The 23083-nt window shown below is 40.9% G+C and overlaps 1 protein-coding gene across 4 annotated transcripts in view; it reads right to left on the bottom strand.

Moving 5' to 3' along the window:
- Positions 1–22144, bottom strand: part of trip4 (thyroid hormone receptor interactor 4) — a 36954-nt gene extending 14810 nt beyond the window's left edge. The window contains exons 1-12 of one of the 4 annotated variants that reach the window (XM_084683059.1): positions 21965–22140; positions 20577–20758; positions 20153–20283; positions 19800–20018; positions 19478–19556; positions 19286–19388; positions 18833–19048; positions 18595–18724; positions 17981–18168; positions 17437–17561; positions 17142–17233; positions 3761–3863 (exon numbers count right to left, since the gene is read on the bottom strand). In XM_084683059.1, coding sequence (XP_084539185.1) covers positions 3761–3863; positions 17142–17233; positions 17437–17561; positions 17981–18168; positions 18595–18724; positions 18833–19048; positions 19286–19388; positions 19478–19556; positions 19800–20018; positions 20153–20283; positions 20577–20758; positions 21965–22044 — 1648 coding nt within the window. In that variant the 5' untranslated portion in view covers positions 22045–22140. Of the gene's footprint in view, positions 1–3760; positions 3864–13312; positions 13582–17141; positions 17234–17436; positions 17562–17980; positions 18169–18594; positions 18725–18832; positions 19049–19285; positions 19389–19477; positions 19557–19799; positions 20019–20152; positions 20284–20576; positions 20759–20970; positions 21123–21419; positions 21550–21964 lie in introns of those variants that run through there. The other 3 variants (XM_084683061.1, XM_084683060.1, XM_084683062.1) reach the window with 3 other exon arrangements.
- Between the last annotated feature and the right edge of the window lie 939 nt (positions 22145–23083).

Below are 23083 nucleotides of genomic sequence, written 5' to 3'. Positions count from 1 at the left end.
TGCCATCAATCATTGGAAGGATATAAAAAGAAAGTACAGTAAAATGAGGTGCCAAATAATGAGTTTACTGACTACAGTATGTCCTGTAACTCCACCAGGATTTGGGTTCAACCACATGGCAAAGAGCGGGGGTGGACCGGGTATGGTGTCAGTGAGGTGGCAGCACTCAGATTATCTCTGCATTATTTATTTTCCCTACTCAGGTGGTCTGACCCGCTCTTGTAATGAGGACTGGAGTCACGGTCTGTTTGGAGTCACAGGGAAATGTCGACCACGTTCCTGGATCACTGCTTAGCCACACAGGGCCCTACACAAGCGCTGTTTACTTTGACTTCACTTGGTCTGTAAAAGTCTGCCATGTTGACATGGCTGTGAAGTCTGCCTGAGTCTAATAGCTATTGCATCTGTGTCTCCACAAAAAGGGAAGAGGGAAAATGCAGGAGGCTAATATTCTGCCATTTTCACATTGTAGGGCCATGGACAAGGTCATAAGCAACACGTACCAATCTTTGTTAGATTACTTGAGCTTGAATGCACAATGTTTTAAAAACAATACTACAATTATTTAGAGCCCCAAAGCAAATGTAACATTTGAGAACGATTAACTACAGAAAATGTAGTGAAATAAATTATTGAAATCTATAGCCCTAAAGTATATCCCAGCCCAGTCAGTGACCATGACCAATTGAAAACGACCATAATAACCTCATCCTCATCCCTTGTGCTGCTCAGTATAGGCAAATAAACCTGCTATTGATCCTCAATTCCTAACCTGACAAATTAACAAAAACAAGGCAGTGGCCTAAGTGCAATCAATGTTAGCTTGGGCCAGTACTGCCTCACACCCGGATAATCTCTCGCTAATCAAGGTCATTGATCACTATCAACCACATCTGTCTACATTTGCCTGCACAGCTCTGACCAAGGATCGATCTACTGCAAAGGGCTTAACAGAGGAAGATAAGGAGAGAGAATGGAAGATGGGAAGAGAGGAAAGGACAGTGAAGTGAGGGATTGAAAGAGAAGAGAATAGACAGTAGGAGTGGGAAGTAATCAGGAATTAGTCACCACAAATGACTGATTAGAAGATGGGAGAGATAACAGAAGAAAATTGGACTATCACAGATCACATGTAACAGAGATGAAGAAGAGATAAATATCAGGATTTCTTGTATAAAATCCCTTGTCCTTCGAGGAGTCAACCGCAATACCATATTCCTATTGCTGGTCTCTTTACAGCCTCCCCCATCCCCCCTCTATCTACTAGCTTAGCTGACTGGCTGGTCGAGTCTCTGGCAGCCAAGCTCCACTCTACTCTCCCTATTAACCGCATGACAGCTCAGTAATAAACACAGCCTGTCACCTTTCAGGCCTGCCTCGCATTTACTGGAGAACACATAAAACCCTCCACCTTCCTCTCTCTCTCGCGCTTCCTTCTTTCCCTTCATCAGCTAGGCTCATTGGAGCTGAAACCAGATTTTGGCCCAGCCGCCTCCAAGGCAGCAAATTCTCCTTCGCACCCAGATAGCCCTGGAAAAGGCATGAATATTAAATGGAATCTATGAATAAATAACGAAAAAGGACTTCCTCCTTTTCTGAAACCCTTTCTGTGTCCCCAGAAGACAAGCATGGAAAAAATGACAGAAGGAGATAGGGGACAGGAGAAGAAGAAAGGAGAAAAAAATCATGACCACCTCAGGAGAAAAGCTGGACGCTGGCTCGCTAATTGGCTTTCTCTGTTTTCAATCCCATGGTGCCTTGTTTTCACACGTGAAACAAAAGGGTAGCCACGAGGTAATAGTACAACTGATGGTTACTACAACAAATTCTCCACACAACTTCATTGGAAATACCCGGGCATTTCTGTATGCAAGCCACCACCTAAGGGATCAAATCCATAAATATTGCAGTGCTTGTTAATGTAAGCAAACAATGCAAATTACATGATGATTACAGTGAGAAAAGCACAGAATGTATGGGATCCAACAATACAAAGGGAGTAAACAAGTAAACATTGCTTGTGATGTACTCACAACTCCCAAGACATGTAGCTTTTAAGAACTGACAAGTAAATATAGGCCTACGGTAGATTAACATGCTTCAAAATGAATTATCACAGTATTCCCACAGGCTTTGTCCATAAAAACGCATACTACATGTTAATACAGATATGTTTCGAGATGAAGCAACTAACATGCAAGTATCAATCCCAAATGTCAGTCAATCCATTCAAGATGCATTGTGAACTTCATTAGATTAACTTTTATCAATATAAAGATTTTCATTATTTTCATAAATATAATTATGGGCCAAATGAATGAACCAAACCATTAAAATCCATGTTAAAGGAGGCCCAGCTAATACAGTGACTGTGAGTAAATGGTGTTACAGACTATTACCTGACCCAAATTAAATTGCAGATATTGGTAGGGTCTCAGCTCCAGATTCTGATAAAATGACCTGGCTCTCCGGTGCTCCCTAGTTGAATGATTGATTGACAGGTCATTCTTGTTTGGCCATGGGAGCAAAATTGATCCAAATCAACCAAGCTTTGTGTGTATGTGTGTGTGCGTACGTGTGGTCCATTCTTAGCCCTCTCACGTATAGTAAGGGAGCTCTCTTACTCTAACAAGTCATATTCACACAGACGAGAGAAAGAAAAGGATAAAGAGATTGCAATAGAGAGACACTTGCTCGAATACCCAACAGCTCTAGACATTTGGGGTGACCTTCAGCTTTAACACTGCAATGAAGCGGTGAGTGGTTGAGAGTGGAATGCAATCCATGTAACTGGATGAATGAAGGAAAATGCAGCACCTCGTATGAGCCTTCCTAACAAAAGCACACTCACACATTTCCCCGTATTGGCATACACAACAAGATACAAAAGTGGTCAAATCAGCATGAAATGCAGTAAGTAGACTAGTCAGCTAACAGACACTAAACCTATAGCTAGCATTCGTTGGCTGGTTCAGCCAAATTCCTTCATTCCTCCAGCTATAAAAAGGTGAATTGTGAAAACATTTCTAAAACGTATATGAAAAAATATTTGGACACATGCAGTGTGTGTATGTATATATTCATGGAAACTTTCTAAAAAAGACAAATACACATTTTACCTCAAGATTTCTCTGTTACAGAAAGCACGCTTTTTAATTATTAATATACAATCAGAACTGACCACAAAAGGCATAGAATAAAGATAAGTATCCCCTCAAAGCATGTTATTTTCAGATGTATGTACTGTGGCTCAGTAGATCCAAGCAGGACATAAGGACATTTACCCTTTGGAGGTGTGCCACGATTTCAAACATTGGCATTCATCTCAAGAAAAACCTTATTTATTTGAGGAAAAGGGCATTTCAAGCCTTTTTATGATAACTATTCCAAAAATCTACAGTTGAACTTTAAAGGACCTTAAAAGGAGCATGCACTGCCTCTTGCTCCTTGAGAGATTTTCAAACATTAAGAAAATCACCTGCAGGTACATTGTTTTTCTGGCCTAGCTACCGCATGAGAATGTGCTCAGCCCATTATAAATCACACAATGCACTGACAACATTGCGGAAATTGAGCCTTGCACGTCGCCTGGGTAACAGAATCCTGCCCTTACAGGCGGCTTTTTTGAAAGGCACTTGGGTGCATAATAAAAATGTGTTTTTGTGTGTGTTTGAGAGAAGGCGTTTATCTACTACACAAGTGCATATTAATCAAGATCTCATACAAAACATGAGTATTTTATGGAAAAGGAAGGACTTACAGATCTTGTGCTTCCCTTTCATGGGGAACTTCACTACCAGCTCCTGAGGGTTGGTGCAGATGAAAACAAATGGAGATGCCGACTCTTCACATGTCTTGGGAAACTGCAGGGAGGAGACAGTTAAGGGATGTGAGTAGTGAGCTATCACCTCACAGAGCTGTTTCTCCACTACACACACTTGAAAATGCATTGCTTCTGTATACGTGAGTGAAGTGATAGTGTCACAAATATGTAAAAACCTAGAGGGAAGACAAAACATACAAATGTGCTCAAATTTGTTGGTACCTCTCCACAAAAAAACCCCGGTAGTTTGGCCAACTCTTCCTTAGCAAACTGCTTTTGCTCCCTCAGGTTTGATGGGTGCCTTCTCTTAGCTGTGTGTTTTGGGTCATAATGATACCAAACAACACAGCGACTACTTCCAGGTAGATCGTTTCAGAAAGAATGAAGCATTATTTCAATGAGCTGTACGAGTACCAACAAATTTGAGTCCGTCTGTACAAAAATAAAAGAATTTGATGTGTACAAGAAGTGGATAACAATGTTGTCAAAAGACATGATGACCTACTTTGAGTGGTTTCTTGCACCACCTCACAACACACTTAATGCCAAATCAACAAGATCTAAAATAAGCAACTTTATTTGACCCAAACGTTGCAAAGACTGCAATGTAGCCCAGAAAGATCTTCTCTGTGTCTTATTTATCGGCTGTTCAGATGAGAGTGGTGCTGGGGGTGAGGGGTTGACTGACACAGCCATGACAAAGGAGTCATCTTTCCAAATTGTCTGGGGCTAACAGTTTTCAGCTCATCCAATTTCCTCCACCGCTATCAGATAGTGCCAATGATTGCATCTTCGCAGCCAGGAAGCATCAGCTTTTTATGACTGCATGCTTTTTTTTCCTTCTTACAACCTCTGTCTCAATCTCTCTCTGTCTCTGAGTCTCTCTCCCTCTCAAAGGAGCACTGCAGGTTGTGATAAACTCAAGAGCTTTAAGGTGAAAATCGACAAGCACACTGTCTCTCTGTGTGGTCCCTAACAAAGTGAGAGGGATGGTGGAGTTGTTTATCTTAGATTGCAGTCCATGTTGAGGGATTACTGTAATACCCGTTATGTGATAAAAGATGTAAACACTTGTGGTCCTTGTTGTTCAGGCAGGATTTAAAAAATGATGTATACATGTTTTTCTTCCTTATTTCACTCAAACAAAATATGGAGATTATGTTCTAGAAATATTTTACAATTGTTGTATGTTTTGTATTAAACAGAATGGAGATGAAAGTACTGCTGGTCTGTGAATGTAATGTCCCTTTCACACTTAACAACACAAGTAAGACATGGATGAGCCAATAGTGAGTTGACCATGCATGACTTCTAAACAGGAAATGAGTGAGTTTCCTTAACATTGCTTCAATGAATGACACATAATGGTGAAACATCCCATTTGTGACTGTAGACAACAACTTGAAAACAACATGAAAAAATTGGCATGGTTGTTATCAGCAGTATATTGGTAAAACATCACAAACAAGAAGCAAGAAACCAATGGTTAGTTGGAAAGTTCCAACAAATAATTTCTTATGTGCTTTTGGAGTGTGACAACAACACAATACATTTACGTGTCATCGGTTAAGTTTGAATGAATCTAAACCAAGTTAAACCTTCATTACATTTTCATGGTAAATCCATACGTTCTTGGGTGTGAAAGAAAGTATAACGAATGGAGTGTAAATGTGCTCACTCAACAAAGTGGTCAAGTGAGCTCATGTTAAATGCAGCTCTTTCTGCCTTCTCTTTCATCCTCCATTAGCTAATTAGCATTTAAAGCTGTTGAATCTAGATTCTCTGCCTCCCCTCCCCCATTTAATTGTTTCTATATCGTGTTAATAGAAAGGGCATGAAACAAGGGAAGCATTTGTGGCTGTTACTCAAAGTACATAGGCAATGACGAATACACATTAAAATTAAAACTGAATTAAAATGCCAACTTCCATGAAGAAAGTGGTCATAGAACCACTTCTAAACGAAGTTATTTAAGAACTTATTGGAGAATAATAATTTGTAGAAAACAGTTTCTCAAACCATGTTAAAAGCTATCACAGCAAAGTGAGATTCTCAAGATTCATGATATTTTAAGTGTCTAGTCAACATAAAGGTTGTGACCTACATGTACTGTAGCTCCTTAGAGTTGGCAAGCAACTTTGCTGCAGCTCAGGATTTTATTGAATGAAAATTCAAGCCCAATAAACAGAGACAGACAGCAAATGAAGCAGTGGAAGGGGGAAAAACATTAGCCATTTGCCTCTGTCAACTCTGCCAAGTCAATAACTGACCCATTCTGTCTCCAAAAAAACCATTCTTTTCAATTTGCTGGGATATTGCCAGTGGGACTGCAACAGTAACTGGCTGTAATGATATGAAATTCACATAGTCTGCTGAGGAAAGAGAGAACATGGTACAAAGAGGAAAGTCTGGTTGAGGGGGAGGGGGAGATGTGGGTCATACTAGATCAGAGGGCAGAAATAGGACACAGCCACCTCAGTGGCCCACCCAAGACCTTTTTATACAATACTCAAGTAGGCCCCTGTTCCAGGTCTAGGATAGTTGAAAACAAAGAACTAAGTTTATATGAATTTAAGAAAAAGAATGCCTTGAACTGTTTACTCTTGGTTACAAGAACCCAGAACCTTTCGGGTGTAAACTAGTCATGGGACAGTCCAAAAACACACTCTGCTGATGGCAATTATGGCAGGCAGGGACAAGCAATCTCCTTCACCAATGGTGGGGTGGGAGGGAGATGGGGAGGGCAGAGTGGGGCCAGGTCAGGTGTCTGTGTGGTAATAGGAGGGCTGTGTGTCTGGCTCGGCCCCAAGCCCTAGCCACGTCCCCGCTTGACTGCATTCAATCTCAGCCCAATGAACACAGCCTTCATTGGCAGTTGAGTGCTACCAAGGCAGGGGAACAGACAGCATGTGGCGAAAGCCTTTTAAAAAATGAGGAGGATGGGGAAAGGGGTTGGGGCTGGAAGAGAGGGAGAGAGGAGAAGAGAGCCGGGGAGAGGGAGCCGTGTGACAGGATGGCAAGAGACAAAGGGAGATTTGGGATTAGACAGCAAGGGCGAAATACAGGTGGGGTCACTGAGAGCAGGAGAGAAAAAAAGGGTGAAAAGGAGAGTGGTTTTCTCCAGGGAAGGAGGAGAAAAGGTGAAATAATAAGTGGAGGGCTCTGTCAAGGCTGGTTTAACCCTCAAAATGAAGAAACAGATGGATCCAACTCAGCCCTGTTGATAAGCGACGCCTGTGAGGTGACAGGGTGTTAACATCTCAGGGGATCACTTCATGAAAGGATGAGAGGCGGTGGTAAAGCTGGCCTGCTATATCCATATCATTTTTACAATGTTCCAATATCCTATTACACTTATCTTTCACAGTGCCATAATAATAAATTAACTTATCCTAAACTGTAGCTAAATGGGGATATGCTGTATTTGACATACTAATGGTTTTAAAAACTGGAAGTGATTGTTTCGTAACAATAGTGTAGACCACTGAAATGTCAAAAACAGCTGGATCAAGGCTCAATATGTCAGATCTTACTGAAAGACTTATGGCAAGAAGGACAATAGATTTGGAACTGAAAATGCAACCATCCAATTTTATTACAAGCCCGCAAACCCAAATTAAAACCTAACTCATTCCCTTTGAGAGAGCCAACAGCATATAAACACACTTACATGTTGGGGCTGAAAACCTTTATTACAGATTTTTTTTGCCACCACAAAGCTCTACAAGAGAGTAATTCAAATCAATATAAAATTGCTCCATCAGAGTGGGCAGCTTGGGCAGGCCTTCTCCAACTCGTCATATTGAGTTTTGCAGAGATGAGAATTAATAATTCAACACACTCCCTCAGCCACAGAATCAACTGGTGTCAAGTTGGAGAGTGAACATTAATTATCGAAGAGTGTCCAACATAGGCTCTTGAATATTTACATTATTAATACCCTCAACGTGAGGAGAGACGTGTCTAGTTCTAAGGAGCTAAGCACTAGTATTGTTTTTTTCTTTTCCTGCCATTGTGTCGATGTACTCAACTGCAAAAACACACCCCTTTGAGCCATTCAAGGATATATACAATGATATCTGATCTTACAGGCAGCCCTCATCTACTGGCATAAACTGCAGATTATGTTTTTTAAGATAGCTGTCACTGTGATCAAACTAGACACAAGTACACATTTTGCTTGTGTATGCTCATAAAATACTTCAAATAAAGGAATATCATTATTTTATGATAATAAAAAGTCTGTTTCAACTTAAAGCCTCATGATATGCACAACATAAGTTATTGTTACAAATTGAATATTTTCTATAAAACTCTCCTGTTAATTAGCGGTGAGGCTCGTTTTCTACCTCTCCCCTCAGCAAACGATTTACTTACAAAGAGGACCTTGCCTCGAGAACAAGACAAACATTAGCCATTTAGCTAGCTCTGGTGATGACAGGTGTAGTGAAGTCATGTGTTTGCGCAGGAGGGAGATTTACACAGGCTGCCTCGCTTAGCCCGGTTCCACTTTTCCCAGCCATGTTTATGACTTCACCTCCCGTGGTGGGCCTTGAGGCAGTAGGAAAACAAGACTGCCTCACAACAGTCAAGCTCTTTTAGACTTAGCGAGTCAAAGTGCTGGAACTTTCCCTGGCATGGGGCTATGTCTCACACACACAGTTGGTCCACTGTTAAGGGATATGAAAAGTGTCTAAGAACCATGGAGTGAATAATATCTACTGTACACATATGGACTAAAACGCAAGTGTGAGAAAAAAGTTAAAACTTTGGGGTGTGTTTATTTGTGGCACAGTTGTTGGATAGTTAATGCACTTAGGCCAATGTGGAAAGGAAGTATAGCACATGTTCTAACACTCTTACTGTAATGCTATTTCTTACACGTAGCAATGGTAAAAGTAATAGAAACAGTACTAGGGAAAAATCACTTTAAAATGATTGGATAATGGCAAACATTTGATTAAGCCGTTGACTTACCATCCATCTGGATCCCATTACAGCTGAGCCAGATAGGTAGTCTAAACTCTTTGCCTAGGACAAGCCTTTAACCCACTTCCTCTACCTACTACATCTACACACTGCTCTCACACACACAACTCACAAACACACACATACCTCTCCCTTGGTGACCATTACCATGTCTACCTTCCAACTCAGACATCAAAGAACACCATGGGAATCTGAAGCATTAAAACTTAACTTCTTATTCCCCCCCCCAATGTTCTTTTATCGCCACCACAAATCCATCCCTTTTTGGCGCAGCCGCTGTCAGTAGAATGGATCCGATTTCAAGTCAGGTAACAAACCGTTTCATGGCGGGCATTTTGATTTCATAATATGGAAATCGAGAAGGAGTGGGACTTTATGACACATCTGTCTCCTGAGGTGAGTATTTGCTTTGATTCTTGTTTTTCCTCTTTCTTTTTTTTTGCTGGCCCCCCCCATCTGTATTCACTCAGACACAGTGGGTAATAGCTGGCTTTCTCTCTCTCCCTCTCTCAGTTTCTCTGTCTGGGTTTCTTTTTTGGCAGCTTGCACATGGAACTGTTGAAAACAGATGTACAGTAGGATCTAGTTGACATGATTCTAAAGGACTCATATTCATTTGACCTTATGGTTCAAGTGAGGCTTTGGAGTTCAGAAAGGGTGAGAAGGTAAAATAATTGGTTGTTAAGACATCTCCAAGGACTGACACAATGAGCAGTTTGGGAATGTCGTTCTCATCTTTCCACAAAGCCGAATGTGTTACGTTGATTCTTAAACTGGTAATTTAAAAAATGCTCATGAAACTACACACAATAATAAAAAATATCCTGTCAGAAAGGGATCCCTTAAGATGTAATTTGTCAAATGGAACTAAACATGTTTCATAAGCATTTACAATATACTTCTCAGTATTATCATATCAATATAATATCACTCTGTTTCCTTCAAGTTCCATTCCAAGTGTATGTGAGCACGAGAAGAAATGTTAGAAACTTGGATTTATCTACAAGAGCATTTCCCTCTGGGACAAACCTGTAGTATTCAATGAAGGCAGGATATCTTTGCTGTGCAAAGGACACACAGAGAGATAGAAGGAGGAAGAGATGAGGCGGACATACTTGTTCCTTTCCACCCTCTGATCTATCTCAGGGAGGAACTTGCTGAGCAGACAACCCTTAGCCGCCACAACACAATTGAGTTTGTAATCTCTGACCCTGAGGTTCTCATTCTCCCAAGCCCTCTCTCCTCTATCTCTCCTCTGATTCTCCGCCCGCCCGTGTCATGAAGACAGATGCCTGTGGTCGTGATGCTACTGGGCGGAGGCCTGACAGGGTGATGTCCTCTGCACCCATCCTATGAATACGCATGGACACACACGCGGACATGAACATATCTCATCCACAGCTAAATGAATAAAATAAACGTTTAAATTAATATGTGACCAAGCACGAGGCAGCAATGACTGCTATGTCAACTGGATTAAAACATTTTACACTGCAAATACATGTGCATGCATTTTTGTGATACTGAAAGCTGAAGTACACAAAGGCACATATTCAGACATTTCCTATTTCCAATGACTGTAAATAGCTGGACAAATGGCTGTTTGGTATACACCTAGAGACTCACCATCTTCCATTCAAACATTACCAACAGAAAACTGGCATGAACACAGGCCTCACAGCAAAACATTTTGGGGCATCCTCCAGTGTGTGAGCCAGATGTGGAGAGATACTGGAGAAAAGAACAGCTAACATATTGACTCTTTACTTCATTAAAAGCATATAAGGGGTGGGGGTGGGGGGGCTTAGCCTTTGGCAAGGTTCTGATGGATTGCAGCATTTCAGGCAAAGGAATTCCTGTTTTCTTTTCCTTGTTAGTCTTCAAGTTTTATAAGGACATTAACCTCTTCCTCCCTGGATATTTTCATTGAAGTGTATGAAAAAGATGAATAAACGGAATAAACAGACCCTTAGTAAACCATTAACTTAGGATTTTAGGGACCAGCACATTTGTACCCAGAGACAGTTAAGCCTATAGGGGAAATACAAGTATATCTTATGTGGCTCTATTACAAAACATTTTAATGCGTCAACATAGCTCTGTTACAATCTACTTTAAAAGAAGTAATTAGAAGTCCACATTTGTACAGATTACACTGCATATTTAATATTTAACTCACATCTAGTGTCATATTTCTGTCATCTCTGTCATATTTAACTCACATCTAGTGAACTCTTAAGAGGTTATAGTTAAGTTTCACTGCTAAAGTGAGTCACCATGAAGGGCAAGCACATCATAACTCCTCAGCTGTCAATGGTAAATTAATATGAATGTGCCAGACATAACAAAAGACCCCAACTGACAGGTTTCCACAAACTGAAATGGCAAGCAAGCCATGTTATGTAGTCTGAGAAATTGACAACAACTAAACTACTTACTCTGGCAGATGGCCCTATGCGATTTGGTGTTGTGGTCCTGTGGCAGAGATCCTTGCTGAATGCATTCTACACATGACAGAATCACATGCTGTCTGACCTCTCCACTGTGGCAAACTGCCCAGCATGGAAACGGAAAGGAAGTGTGTGTGTGCTCACAAGACTGTAGTCGAGGTTGGGTGAGGGGGGGGTGTACAAATTGGGGTGACTGCTCCAAGTCTGTCTTACTTGCTAACACTCTACTCACATGCACATGCTTCTACTCACACTCCCTCTGTTCCTCAAGTATGAGCTTGCACACACACAAACACACCAGACATAATGAAGCCTGTTCCAGGCAAAATTGAATTCTCCCGTGACCACGTCCACACTCATGGCCCTAACAGGAAAACCGATGTCTTTTCTTGAGGAGGAGAGGGAGAAAAATGAGGAGATGGAGAGATAAAGACAGGGGGAAGGAAAGACAGCAGGCCTACATAAGAGTCATACAACATTAAAGAGAAAAAAGAAGAGGAGAAAATAGGCCTGCCTGACTTCCTTTGGACTCTTTCCAATAAATCCACTGTGTGAGAGTGTGTGCCATAGTGTGTGTGTGTGTGTGTGTTTGTTAAGGATGGGCTTTTTAACATATAAATTTTACATTACTACAAAGAAACGTATGCACCAGTTGGAGCCTTTGGCTGCACTGACAAGGAGAGCCTCTCTAGAGGTCTGACCACTGACAAGCCATACGGAATGTCCCACATTAGCTTCGCCTGCTTAATGCATAACGGTTAAGCATTAGTTTATGACTAGTTTATTACTTCTGTTAAATATCACATATGTGCCATGCCCCCAAAGTGCTGCTTACTGCAAACTTTTGGATAGATTCATCATCGTGTGGTCATGTGCTAACAGAGATAGGGGGTCATTAAGCTATAAATGTTTTTTTCCCCAAAGTGTTATTAATCGACAAAGATTGTTGGGGGAAAGCTACTCTATCACATATAAATGTACCCTTACACGTACACATGCACAGAAGCACTGTAGAACCTCTTTCCTGAAACGGACTGAAGCTCCCTCATGGTCAATACAAATCAATACAAAACACTCAGCTCTCACCGATGGTGAAATAGGGCCTTAGTGCTCTCAATGTGTCTTCTTAAACAGTACAAGACACTGCGCTGCCTCCAGTTTCCATACTGCTTTAAAGACTGCTGTTAAGTCTTTTGAGTAATTTAATTTCCTGAACTTGATCAGACATCGGCTGATGAAAAGACTTTGAGGTTACCTCACCCTCATGTTCTACTAGTAAAACAAGTAAGCTGTTCCATTATCCTGCTCCTTGTCTGTGTGCAATTAACCTCATTCATGTATTTCTCTCCTCCTGAAACAAGGTGCTTATTGCATACAAAGTCCACACCCATAAAACCCTTGTAAGGGATTGTCCGGAAGGTTATATTTTTAAACTTGATGTGTACAACGTGTATGATCCCAAACTGGGAATATATAAGAATGTCTTTTCATTTTAATTTAAAGCCTAGCTAAGCTATGCAGCAGAGAGAGTGCTTATTGCATACAAAGTCAACACCCATAAAACCCTTGTAAGGGATTGTCCGGAAGGTTATATTTTTAAACTTGATGTGTACAACGTGTATGATCCCAAACTGGGAATACATAAGAATGTATTTTTCATTTTCATTTAAAGCCTAGCTAAGCTATGCAGCAGAGAGTAAATCCAGGCCTTATTACCAGTTCAGATCAATCAACTCCATTTGACTTGAGTATGGAGATTCTGCTTCAAGGTAGATTGGAGAGCAGTGTGAGGCTGTGTGAGGCTGAGTGTGAGGCTGAGTGTGAGGCTGAGTGTGAGGCTGAGTGTGAGGCTGAGTGTGAGGCTGAGTGTGAGGCTGAGTGTGAGGCTGAGTGTGAGGCTGAGTGTGCAGGATGTGCAATGAGCTGGAGATGCAGAGCTCACATGCACGATTGGGCACACATTGGGGAGCCTACCCTACATGCGTGCATTAACACATGGGATCTTTTCAGATGATCTGTCAGATATGAAATGAACTTGATCTCTCAAGCATTGACTGTCTTTGAAATGTTTAATAAATGTAATATAGATCCATTTGGGGGGGAAATACAAAACATTCAGTACAATTCGATAAACCACAATTAGACTAATGAGAAGAGACTGCTGACTTTCACTTTGTGTGCTTTGTAAATGGCTCCCTGTCTCTCTTTCTCCTCTTTCCCAAACGTGCATTGAACTGCATGTCTTCCTCCCATGCTGGGTGAGCACAGCAGAGAGGGAGGTGGAGAGGTAGGGGTATAGATCATACAGGCCCATCACCACTGGGGGGGGGAGGGGGGGCAGGGATAGAGGGAGGAAGGCAGAGTGAGAGACGGAGGGATGTTGGGAGAACATCAATACAGCGGTATGGTTTAATGAAAGGAAGAATTGGTCTGGTCAAGCCGATGTGAAGCCTTTTTGCCTGAGGGGACAAATAGACCCCCTTCTACTTAACACACTATTGTTAAAGCACATTCTCCACTGAGATTCATCTATATTGCTACATCATACCACTTAAATAGACCCCTCGTCGGGTACCCCCTTTCTAAACTGCCCAAGTTTTCCCAACGTAAAGCCCAACCCATACCACGTTTTACTTGTGTAATAACTTGTACAGCTAAACTGTAATCAAGTGTAACTACATAGCAGTTCATATCTTACTACAATGTTGTTACTATAGGTCCTGCTATGTAGTTACATGGTAGTTCATGCAACCTTAATGTAAAGTGGTGCTGTGAATTCTAAACAAAAGACCTTCTCATACTTTGATTGCATCATGCATTTCACATGTTTCCTATACACAGGCACTAACATGTGTTGCAGCCTCAGTCTCGTAGGACTCCCCAACACACGCAATTAAACAGCTAGCTTGCCTGTAACATACGACTAAAAGGGTTAGTGACATGACATTATTTTTCCTAGCATACACTACTTAAGTATTAAAATAAGTTAACAAAAACAAGAATTAAAAGTGATACATTCGCTGCTACATGCTATTTCGACCATGTTTGGTATTGGTTACGTTGAGTACACAGTAAGGGTTATAATTACAAGCGTCTGTGCCCCAGTACTGGTCAGCTTGTTTCTCAATGTCGTTCTCTTTCAAGAGCTTTCTGTTCTCTACCCGCTTACTTTCCTCTGAGGGCTTTTGTCATGGAGTATGGTGGGTGGAGTGGCAGTGTTATTTATAACCTCTGCACCCCCCCTCCCCAAACACACCCAGACAGACACACAGACACAATGAAAGGGCAGTCACACAACCAGCAAACCCATGATCTTCTGGCCCTTGAAAGAATAGAAAGAGGTGGGACAAATAGACCCTAGGGAATACAGGGTAAAATACTATATAGCACAAAGTATCTTTACCAAACAGGTTGGAAGATAAGCAGAAGCATGACACATATTTATCAGACCTTCATGCTAGTTCCATGTTGTCTGCATAAATTATGAGGACAGATATGAACGATCAGTATCATGGTTACTTACTGTCGACCCACCCCCCCACCCCCACACACACACACATCATTGCAACCTAATCAGAGGCAATTACATTTCCCTAGTGCAGTTTGTGTCTCAGCAGAAAAGAAGCATGTGCAATTTCAACAACTGTGTCTGTGTCAATATCTCATTAAAGCTAATGTGTGTGAGAGGGTAGCATGTGTGTGTGTGTGTGTGTGTGTGTGGGGGGGGGGGGGGTGAGAGTAAGGATGCGGTGGAGGCAGGCACAGATGTTCACACTGTCACAATCACATTGAGGAAATTAAACAAAGAACGAGGTAAATTAGAGGCTGGATGCTTTGCCAGGCTTTATCTGCTCAAAGGCACACGCAGGCAGCCACACACACGCACACTAACGCACACACGCAAGCACAGGTGCAACCACACAAAGGGATGTGATCAAATATGTATTTATACGTAAACGAAAGGACCAAAGCATATGTTTCATGGTTAAAGAAGCACAGATAATTTTGTAGGTCAACAAAGTGACTGGCACTTTAAGAAAATAAATCTATAAAGAAAAATAACCTTCTCAAAACGCAGTGTGCATTAATTGTACGTCGCTTTGGATAAAACCATGTGCTAAACAAATCAAATGTAAAATGTACCCATAAAAAAACAATAACAAAAATAAAAAAGGCTTTACCAACCCTTTTTAGTGTCACTGTCTACACAACAGCTTTAGAAACATCTTTATTATTTGTGTTTTGACAACACCATTCTTTGCAAAGGATTGTCTAAGGCGGAGGCATCCAGACATTTAAACAGCATGAAAGGCAAAAGATAAAAAGGGTACAGGCAGCAGCAGTGGAGCCTATTGATTTATTATTCATCAAGAAGGGAACCAAGTCAATCCAAACCTTCCTGCAATAAGCCCTTTCCTGCATCTCGTACTATCACACAGCCACGTGCCAGAAGAGGCATCATAATCTGTGAGTTTCATGTTCATTGTTGCTACAGAGGAGGTAGTGAGAGGATAGGTATAATCTCGGACTGGATTGTGTTGTTGCTCTGTGGGTGGGCAGAAGGGTGGTTGTTGTCTGCAGTACAAAAAAGAGGGTCGAGAGTAGACTCTTGTGTGGAGCTGCACGCCCTCTACTGATGGGATATAGCATAGCAGCAGTAAAAATGTATGTATGGAGACTCTGGCCCCAGACCCAATCAGAACAATGGGCCTCATTCTCAAATGCAGGTAAGAAGAATTTGAGAAGGAATTTCTTCTGAATTGGATTTAGGAAAACATTTGGCATTCATGACATTTTTCTCATCTGGGATTTGTTCTGAACTTCAGAAGACTTTCCAAACTTGAAATAGCAGTCGTAAATCGCCCAGAGTTGTCTCAAATGCGATTCCTTAAAAAAACACAAGCTGGCCAATTGCATTTAAGTAAACTCTCCATGAGAAATCGTTAGTGATTCCGTTCACATCAACTCTACAGACATCCTCGGATTAAAATAATTATAATAATTTACCTTGCTTAGTGTGCACAACGTTAGATCCAGTGGAGAACAATTCACTGCTCATCTTACTGGTATCATAATCAGAATGGGATTTATTTGCCATGAAAGTTTGCACAGACAAGGAATTTGCTTTGGCAAGAAGGTGTTTGCTTTGACATAGGATGTTTATTGTATGTCTAAACGTAATATGTTGTATGTGACAAATAAAACCTTTAACTTGCACTTGGACTTGAACATCATAAAAATTCAACCAGCCCATCCAATTATCACTGATCACTCGACCTATTTAAAGGGACGAGTGTGCACCCTAGGCATACAATATGGCACAATTGCTTTTTGATTGGACATAACTTGCATTCCTGTTGCTTTCCTAATTGTGTCGATTCTGACTGCACACGGCACTGCTGTTGCGTGCCCTTATAAGGAGCTGTCAGGGCATGTATGTATGCAAATTCAGGAGCACGAGGACACACTTTCAACTTAAGAAAACTCTTCCCAGGGAGCACAGCTCAGAAAACTTGGAATGGAACACATTTTCAAACGTTCATGAGTTTGGTGGATGTCTTTTTCTTACGTTGTTTTTCCGAAGCCCGCAAGAAACATTTCAGAACAAACTTCAGAAAATGTTCGAGAATCAGGCCCAATGATCTTAATTGTAATAATTCAGATAAACAGCTAAGGAACTGAGAATATGTTTACATTTTAAGTGAAGGAGAAGTAATGTCTCCTTCAGCATTATAAAACGCAAGGATAACTACCGCTGCAGGCTAAACTTTTGGTGATAAGTCACCAATGAGAGGAACTTTCCAAGCAGAGTTTGTCATAAACGTTTTAGTGTATATGTGTGTTTGTATTGGTACTGATCTTTATAAAAGCACACTGACCTGTTCTTTGTAGTCCTCCTGGGTCAAACAGTCTGTCATGTTGACACATCCCAGCAGACAGCTAGTAGGGTAGTCTTTAGGAAATTTAGGATCTGTAGAAATTGTAACAACAATGAATGAGACATCTGTAAAATATTGCAAGAAAAGGCAGATTACACAAAAACCTTCGAAAGAATTTGAGTCTATGATGTCATGTTAAATTGCATGATTCCATGTTTTATTAAACTACATTGTCCATTACATAACACTGAAGTTACAGTTGTTCTATTTCTGACCAACATCTCTGTGAGTGTACCTCTCTTGAATATTTGCCGATACATGTTTTCCACCTCTGTGATCTCCTGAGGGGTGGCTTTCTTGCCTGCTGCAGCGATCCAAAGACGACCCCGGTGAGAAGTATACCAGGTGCGCCCCTCCACTCTGCATGAACACACACAAACACACTGTATTGTTATCACAGTGCTAGAGTATCTTGCTCTGATGCCTTTGACCAAGTAAAGATCCTTATTGACATATCATTGAAGGGTATCAATGAATAATGAACCAATTAATATCAAACTTTATTTGTAAAGCGCTTTTTACAAGTACTTAGTAGTAGTAATTAATAGTAGTAATTTTAATATCACAAAGGGCATCACAGAAGCCTAGAGATCATCACCGATACACCTAAATCCCCAGAGGAGACAAACAAAAAATTCACCAAAAAACATAAGAGGCTTAAGTACCTCTTGATGCATTTGACTAAGACTAGATTACTCTTTAACATGCCCTATAGAATAAGTACCTCTTGATGTATTTGACCCACTAACATAATGGTCAGTAACTTCTTAACATATTACCTCTTGATGCCTTTGACCAAAAGCGAGGCCCAGGGTTGGTGCATGCTGAGGCACCAGCCTCCGTCAGCCATCTCCTGCAACTCCCTGTCCTGCAGACGGAGTCTGGAGCGCTCCGCCTTGGCAGCCTCCTGCACCGGGCCTTTGCCCTGGTTCTTCCGGTAGTTCTCACCACAGCCTACATTCACCCACTGGCACCACATGGACAAGCATGTTCACATGCTTAGCATCTTGGCAAACTTCAAAGGCTGCTCTAACAAACTCAAACATATGCAGCATTCCCTCTGAGAGAACAGGGATGGAGCGCTATTTAAAGTCATTCAGCCCTGTCTGACACTGCTTTGGATAAACTGTGCCTCTTTTTTGATGTGTAGCGGCCGAAATACAATAGTTTTAGAATATGTACTACAGCAGCTCTTACAGTACACCCAAAAATAAAATATTTTTAGGAAATGTTATTGTAAAAATATGTTGCGTTATGTTAAATTCATCCATAGGAGCTGGTATGGCATCACAGCTTACAATCTTGAAATGGATTCGCTGGCAATGCGTTTTAAAGAGATCAATTAAGAAATCTGTTTCTGAACTCAATGTGTAACATTTGTAATATAACTCACTTCTGGTGCAGACTGCACTATGTTGGGGTTAACCAACTCTCCCATGTGCTGTTGATCTCCTGGTCCCTCAAAGCGTTGTGGTGACTTCACCTGAGAGCCTGTGCTGAGAGCCTTTACTGTCTCATCCAACCTACATGAAACAGAGTATATGTTAAGTATTTTTACACCAAACGCATGGAGGTTCAACAATGTAATCATGAGGAGTCTTTGCAGGTCATTGGGGATGTAATGGTCTCACTTGTTATAGTATTGGTTAAGGTTCTGTCCTTCATCCAGCACCCGTCTGCCTGCAAAGTCTAGTGTAATTTTCCTGTCCTTCCTGGAGGCGTGGCGAAGCTCACGAAGCTCCTCATCGTGTTTCCTCAGATTATCGCGCTCGCCTGGCGAGAGCCACTGGTTGGAGTCGGTGGCAAAGTAGTCAGACTCATCATCCAGAACCTGGGTTCTCTTAACACTGTTTATATGATGACAAAATAAAGTAAACGCTATTTCATGTCCTGGCTTTGAACACAAGGACAACGCTTAAGATGCCAAAAATACATTAAAAGTATGGTTTTCAATGCATATCAAAATGTTGTTGTAAATCTATAACTGGTATGAGACTTTATTTCATATTCCCACCAATTATCTGACAACACAGCAATTATATCACAGATAGACATTTGGAACGTATATCATGTTTATAAGGTACCTGTTCTTGTCATATTCCAGTAGTTTGTCCTTGTGCTGGAGGGCCTTTTCTAACCCTGCACTCATTCGAGCCTCCTGGTGAGGAAGTTGGTCCCTATCCCCCTCTGGCTCACACAGACACATATTGGGATTACAACTCTTGACTACATTTAAAATTGTACTTTGAACTATTTGGAATGATTTTGCCTCTTACCTCCCATTAGTTTCTTGCGTAGTTTCTGACTTTTGTTAGAGTCTCTTTGCAAGATTTCTTGCTCTTCTATGGTACACACCTGATTAAGCAATGGTAAATTATTGAATTATTATTGTATTATTATTTTACAGTATTATTTGAGAGCTACATATGTTTGTTTTTATGACAAACAGATTTGAAGTGTGTTCGAATATGAGGCTAACTGAATTACATTTAGTAAAGTACAAATATCAAAAATATAAATACAACAAATACATTTAACTACACAAATCAGGGAAGAGCACAAAACCGGATCCTAACTCATCAGTAAAATCTCTCTCACCAGACTTCCACAGAAGAGGCAGGGGCCAGACCCTTCCTGCTGACATACAATGCGACCACAGCTTATACAGTTATTGATAAGGTTGTGCTTTTGGGCCAGGCAGTCACAGGGGTGGCGCCCAGGGAGCATGATTGCCAGTTTGTCCTGGCCTTCTTTGGCATAGAGATTTACAAACTTATTCTTTTTCTTTTGTGAGGATGAACTTCCACTCTCTTGGGCCTGTGGGTAACATGGTACATTCATATTAAAATGATAGTTTAGATACAAGACGCAACAGAAAGTGGTCAGGGTAAAACATGTGAACTATGTGATGATAAGTGCATGGTGATGAGTGCATGGTGATGAGTACTAGCCTTCATTAAATCAATAGGAGTTTTTACTGCTTCAGGTTCTATCTCCACTTGGCTTACTGCCATCACCTCCTGCTTGTTCCTGCCCTTGCGCTTGGTTTTCTTTTGACAGTCTTTGGTCATATCTATACCATCTGGAGAAAAAACACATTTGGTTATTAAAGACTTGCCATATTGTGTATAGTCATCAAGCCCACACAGTTATTAATTGACTTGTAGAATTAAGTAAAAATAAAAACTTTGTGTTACAATCATCTTCTTAACAATTGAGGTTGGCAGCATGAGATTGTGTACACTCACTGTGTTATGAATGTTATGCATTAGGTTTGAAATCAAGTCATATACATACCAAAACATTCTTGGTACACAACAGGAATTATGAACAGCATTTCTGTTAAATGTATTGTGCCAGGAGAAAGTATGTTACCTGCTCCTGTGACAGAGTCTTTGAGGAGATACATCCCAGAGTTGTCTGGTGTCTGTCTCAGAGTCTTCTGCCACCTGTCCAGCAGCTCGTCTATAAACTGTCTTTTCCTCCCGTCCGTCCCTTGGAGGAGGTCGCCAACATATTCAGCCATCTCATCTGCATTGTCTATGGCTAGAATGTACCTAAGGACAAAAATGTATGTTGTCATACATGTAGGCTACTTTGACTACCTCTGATGGCCGTATAGCCATCATTGAAGATCGCTCACGTAGTGATATAACATTAATACTAGGCTAATAGTAGGCTTGTAATTAGTAAATAGGCTGGTATGACTGACAGCCATATTCATTGTAGCCAAGCTACCTAAACGGAGACTAGCTATGTAAATATGCACCTCCACCAGCTATCTACCATGCGTTGCAGGTTTTAATATTGAATTGAATATTAATATTTTAATATAGCTGACTAGCTAAACTAGCTAGTAGCTGGTGTTAGGGTTAGTGTTAGCAGAGAATGTCTAATATAGAGAGAACTGCCACTCCCGGGAAACTTCCGGGTTCTGAACTGGTTGAAGTTCCATGTGAGGGCGCTAACGAGCGAGTGCAGAATGAATGGAGGTCTATGGAGCGGTACCCCTCAAAATCCACTTTTCTCAGGATATAAATGTTTTGTCTAGTAATTTGAATTATGAATTCTAAAGGGGAGGCCAAAAAATACACACTTCTGGCAGTTAGATTGTTTTAAAGTCGTCTTTCTGTTCTAAAAAGCTTTTGAAAATGTAATGGACGTCATACACATCGTACGACCAGAGCTACTGCTTTACGGCAAGCTCTGGTCACTTACTTTTTTCTCTCAGGTCATCGACAACACAGCTGACAGGTTAGGCTCTCCCTGTCAATATATAATGCTAGAAAGAGTTTTGGCTTGCTAATGTTGTTGCTAATACTCTGACATTCTGATTCCGCTTCGGATGCCATCAAGCGGGAGCTCTGGTTGTATCAGTCCTTCACTAACCAATCAGCATTCATTAGCAGAATGCTAGCGTGTTATGGGCAAGAACGACTCACCCTGTAAGAAATCAAAAGGACATAACTACTCGTTCATTCAACTTTCGACCTATAATATATGTTAAACATGCAAAAACTACCATCAAATCGGAGATTTCTCAACGACAATCAGGCGAAAGAGACTAATTTAGCCGTTTAGCTTCATAGACTCCCATTCAACATGCACTCGCTCGCGATCACCCACAGTGGAACTCTGGTGGAACTGCAGCCAAATTCGGTCCATAGGGAGTGGCAAGGCTCTCCTGAAACAGGCTCTGGTGTTAGGGTTTGCTAGTACGCCAGCTGGCTTACACACCATTTTCAAACACACTGTTTACTTACTGGACAATGTCTTCACAAGCTTCCAATCCAAAGGTATGGTGTAATTGGTCCACACACCAACGAAGCAAGGCATCCGACATAATGGAATATAAACTAAATTTGACAAGGCAAATTAATAGTCCGAGTCAGGTCGGAGTACAGTAAGATCCGTGCACGTTGCAACATGAATGTCTTCCTGTCGAAAACATTGCTTCGGACACAAAAGTTCCCTGGTAACACAAAGGTAATATGTTGTGAGAATAGTGTAAAAAATGAATTCTAAATCATCTAAATCATTATAAATATATATATGTTATAATCTGAAACACTATCTAAATGTATACTTGGATCAACTTAATCGATTCATAAGTTTTCACAGACTGAAGTCCAGGCTTAGGTTCATAAATGTGTTGAGTCGCTAGATGGCAGTGTACTACGACATCGTGCGTTAAAGCTCCAACCATTGTGTAGGTGAATGTGTGGAGCATCGGAAAGAATTTGCCTCGGGCCTATGGGGACTTCCAATTGTCAATTATTATTTGCAAAAGGCAAAAGTAATTTATGTGGCGGACGATTATGCGAACAACCTAAAAAAAACAATAAATTAATCTAATTGCAGGTAATGAAAGCTGCATGCAATTATTGTTCTATAAATTAAGTATGGCTTTTTCTATTCACAGTGAACTTGTGAAATACTGTGTCCTTTTAGTACGCAGACTAGTCTACATCAAATGTGTCCTTCTTTCTAAATACAACCCTAGTGTAGCCTACAACTGACATGTTATTTTGTTTAAAAAAAATCATCAGATAGCCTACACATTTTTCACATCTAGAAAAATACATTTATTTGTGAGAGACAAAAAGGATGATTGCCACACAAGTGCTGGATTATAGACTGAAAAAACTAGCATTGAACAGTGAACAACAAGCATCAGACAGTGACAGAAATGTAATGTTGATAACTAGACAAAAGTCAGATTGTCATCATTGTGCCTTCAATTAAAGAAAAAAGTTATTTTAACAAAGCATAAACTTTTTTTGTTTTGTTTGGTGACACTTGCTCCTTGTGTACATAGACCAGCTGCAGCAAAACATGACATATATGAAACAACAATAGCATTAGTGCTTGACAATTCAGTA

The sequence above is a fragment of the Hypomesus nipponensis genome, chromosome 19, assembly GCF_054491055.1.
Source record: "Hypomesus nipponensis isolate SF chromosome 19, ASM5449105v1, whole genome shotgun sequence".
In the NCBI taxonomy this organism is placed as follows: Eukaryota; Metazoa; Chordata; class Actinopteri; order Osmeriformes; family Osmeridae; genus Hypomesus; species Hypomesus nipponensis.
The sequence above is the reverse complement of the archived record's forward strand: the minus strand, read 5'-3'. Positions and strand labels throughout refer to the sequence as shown.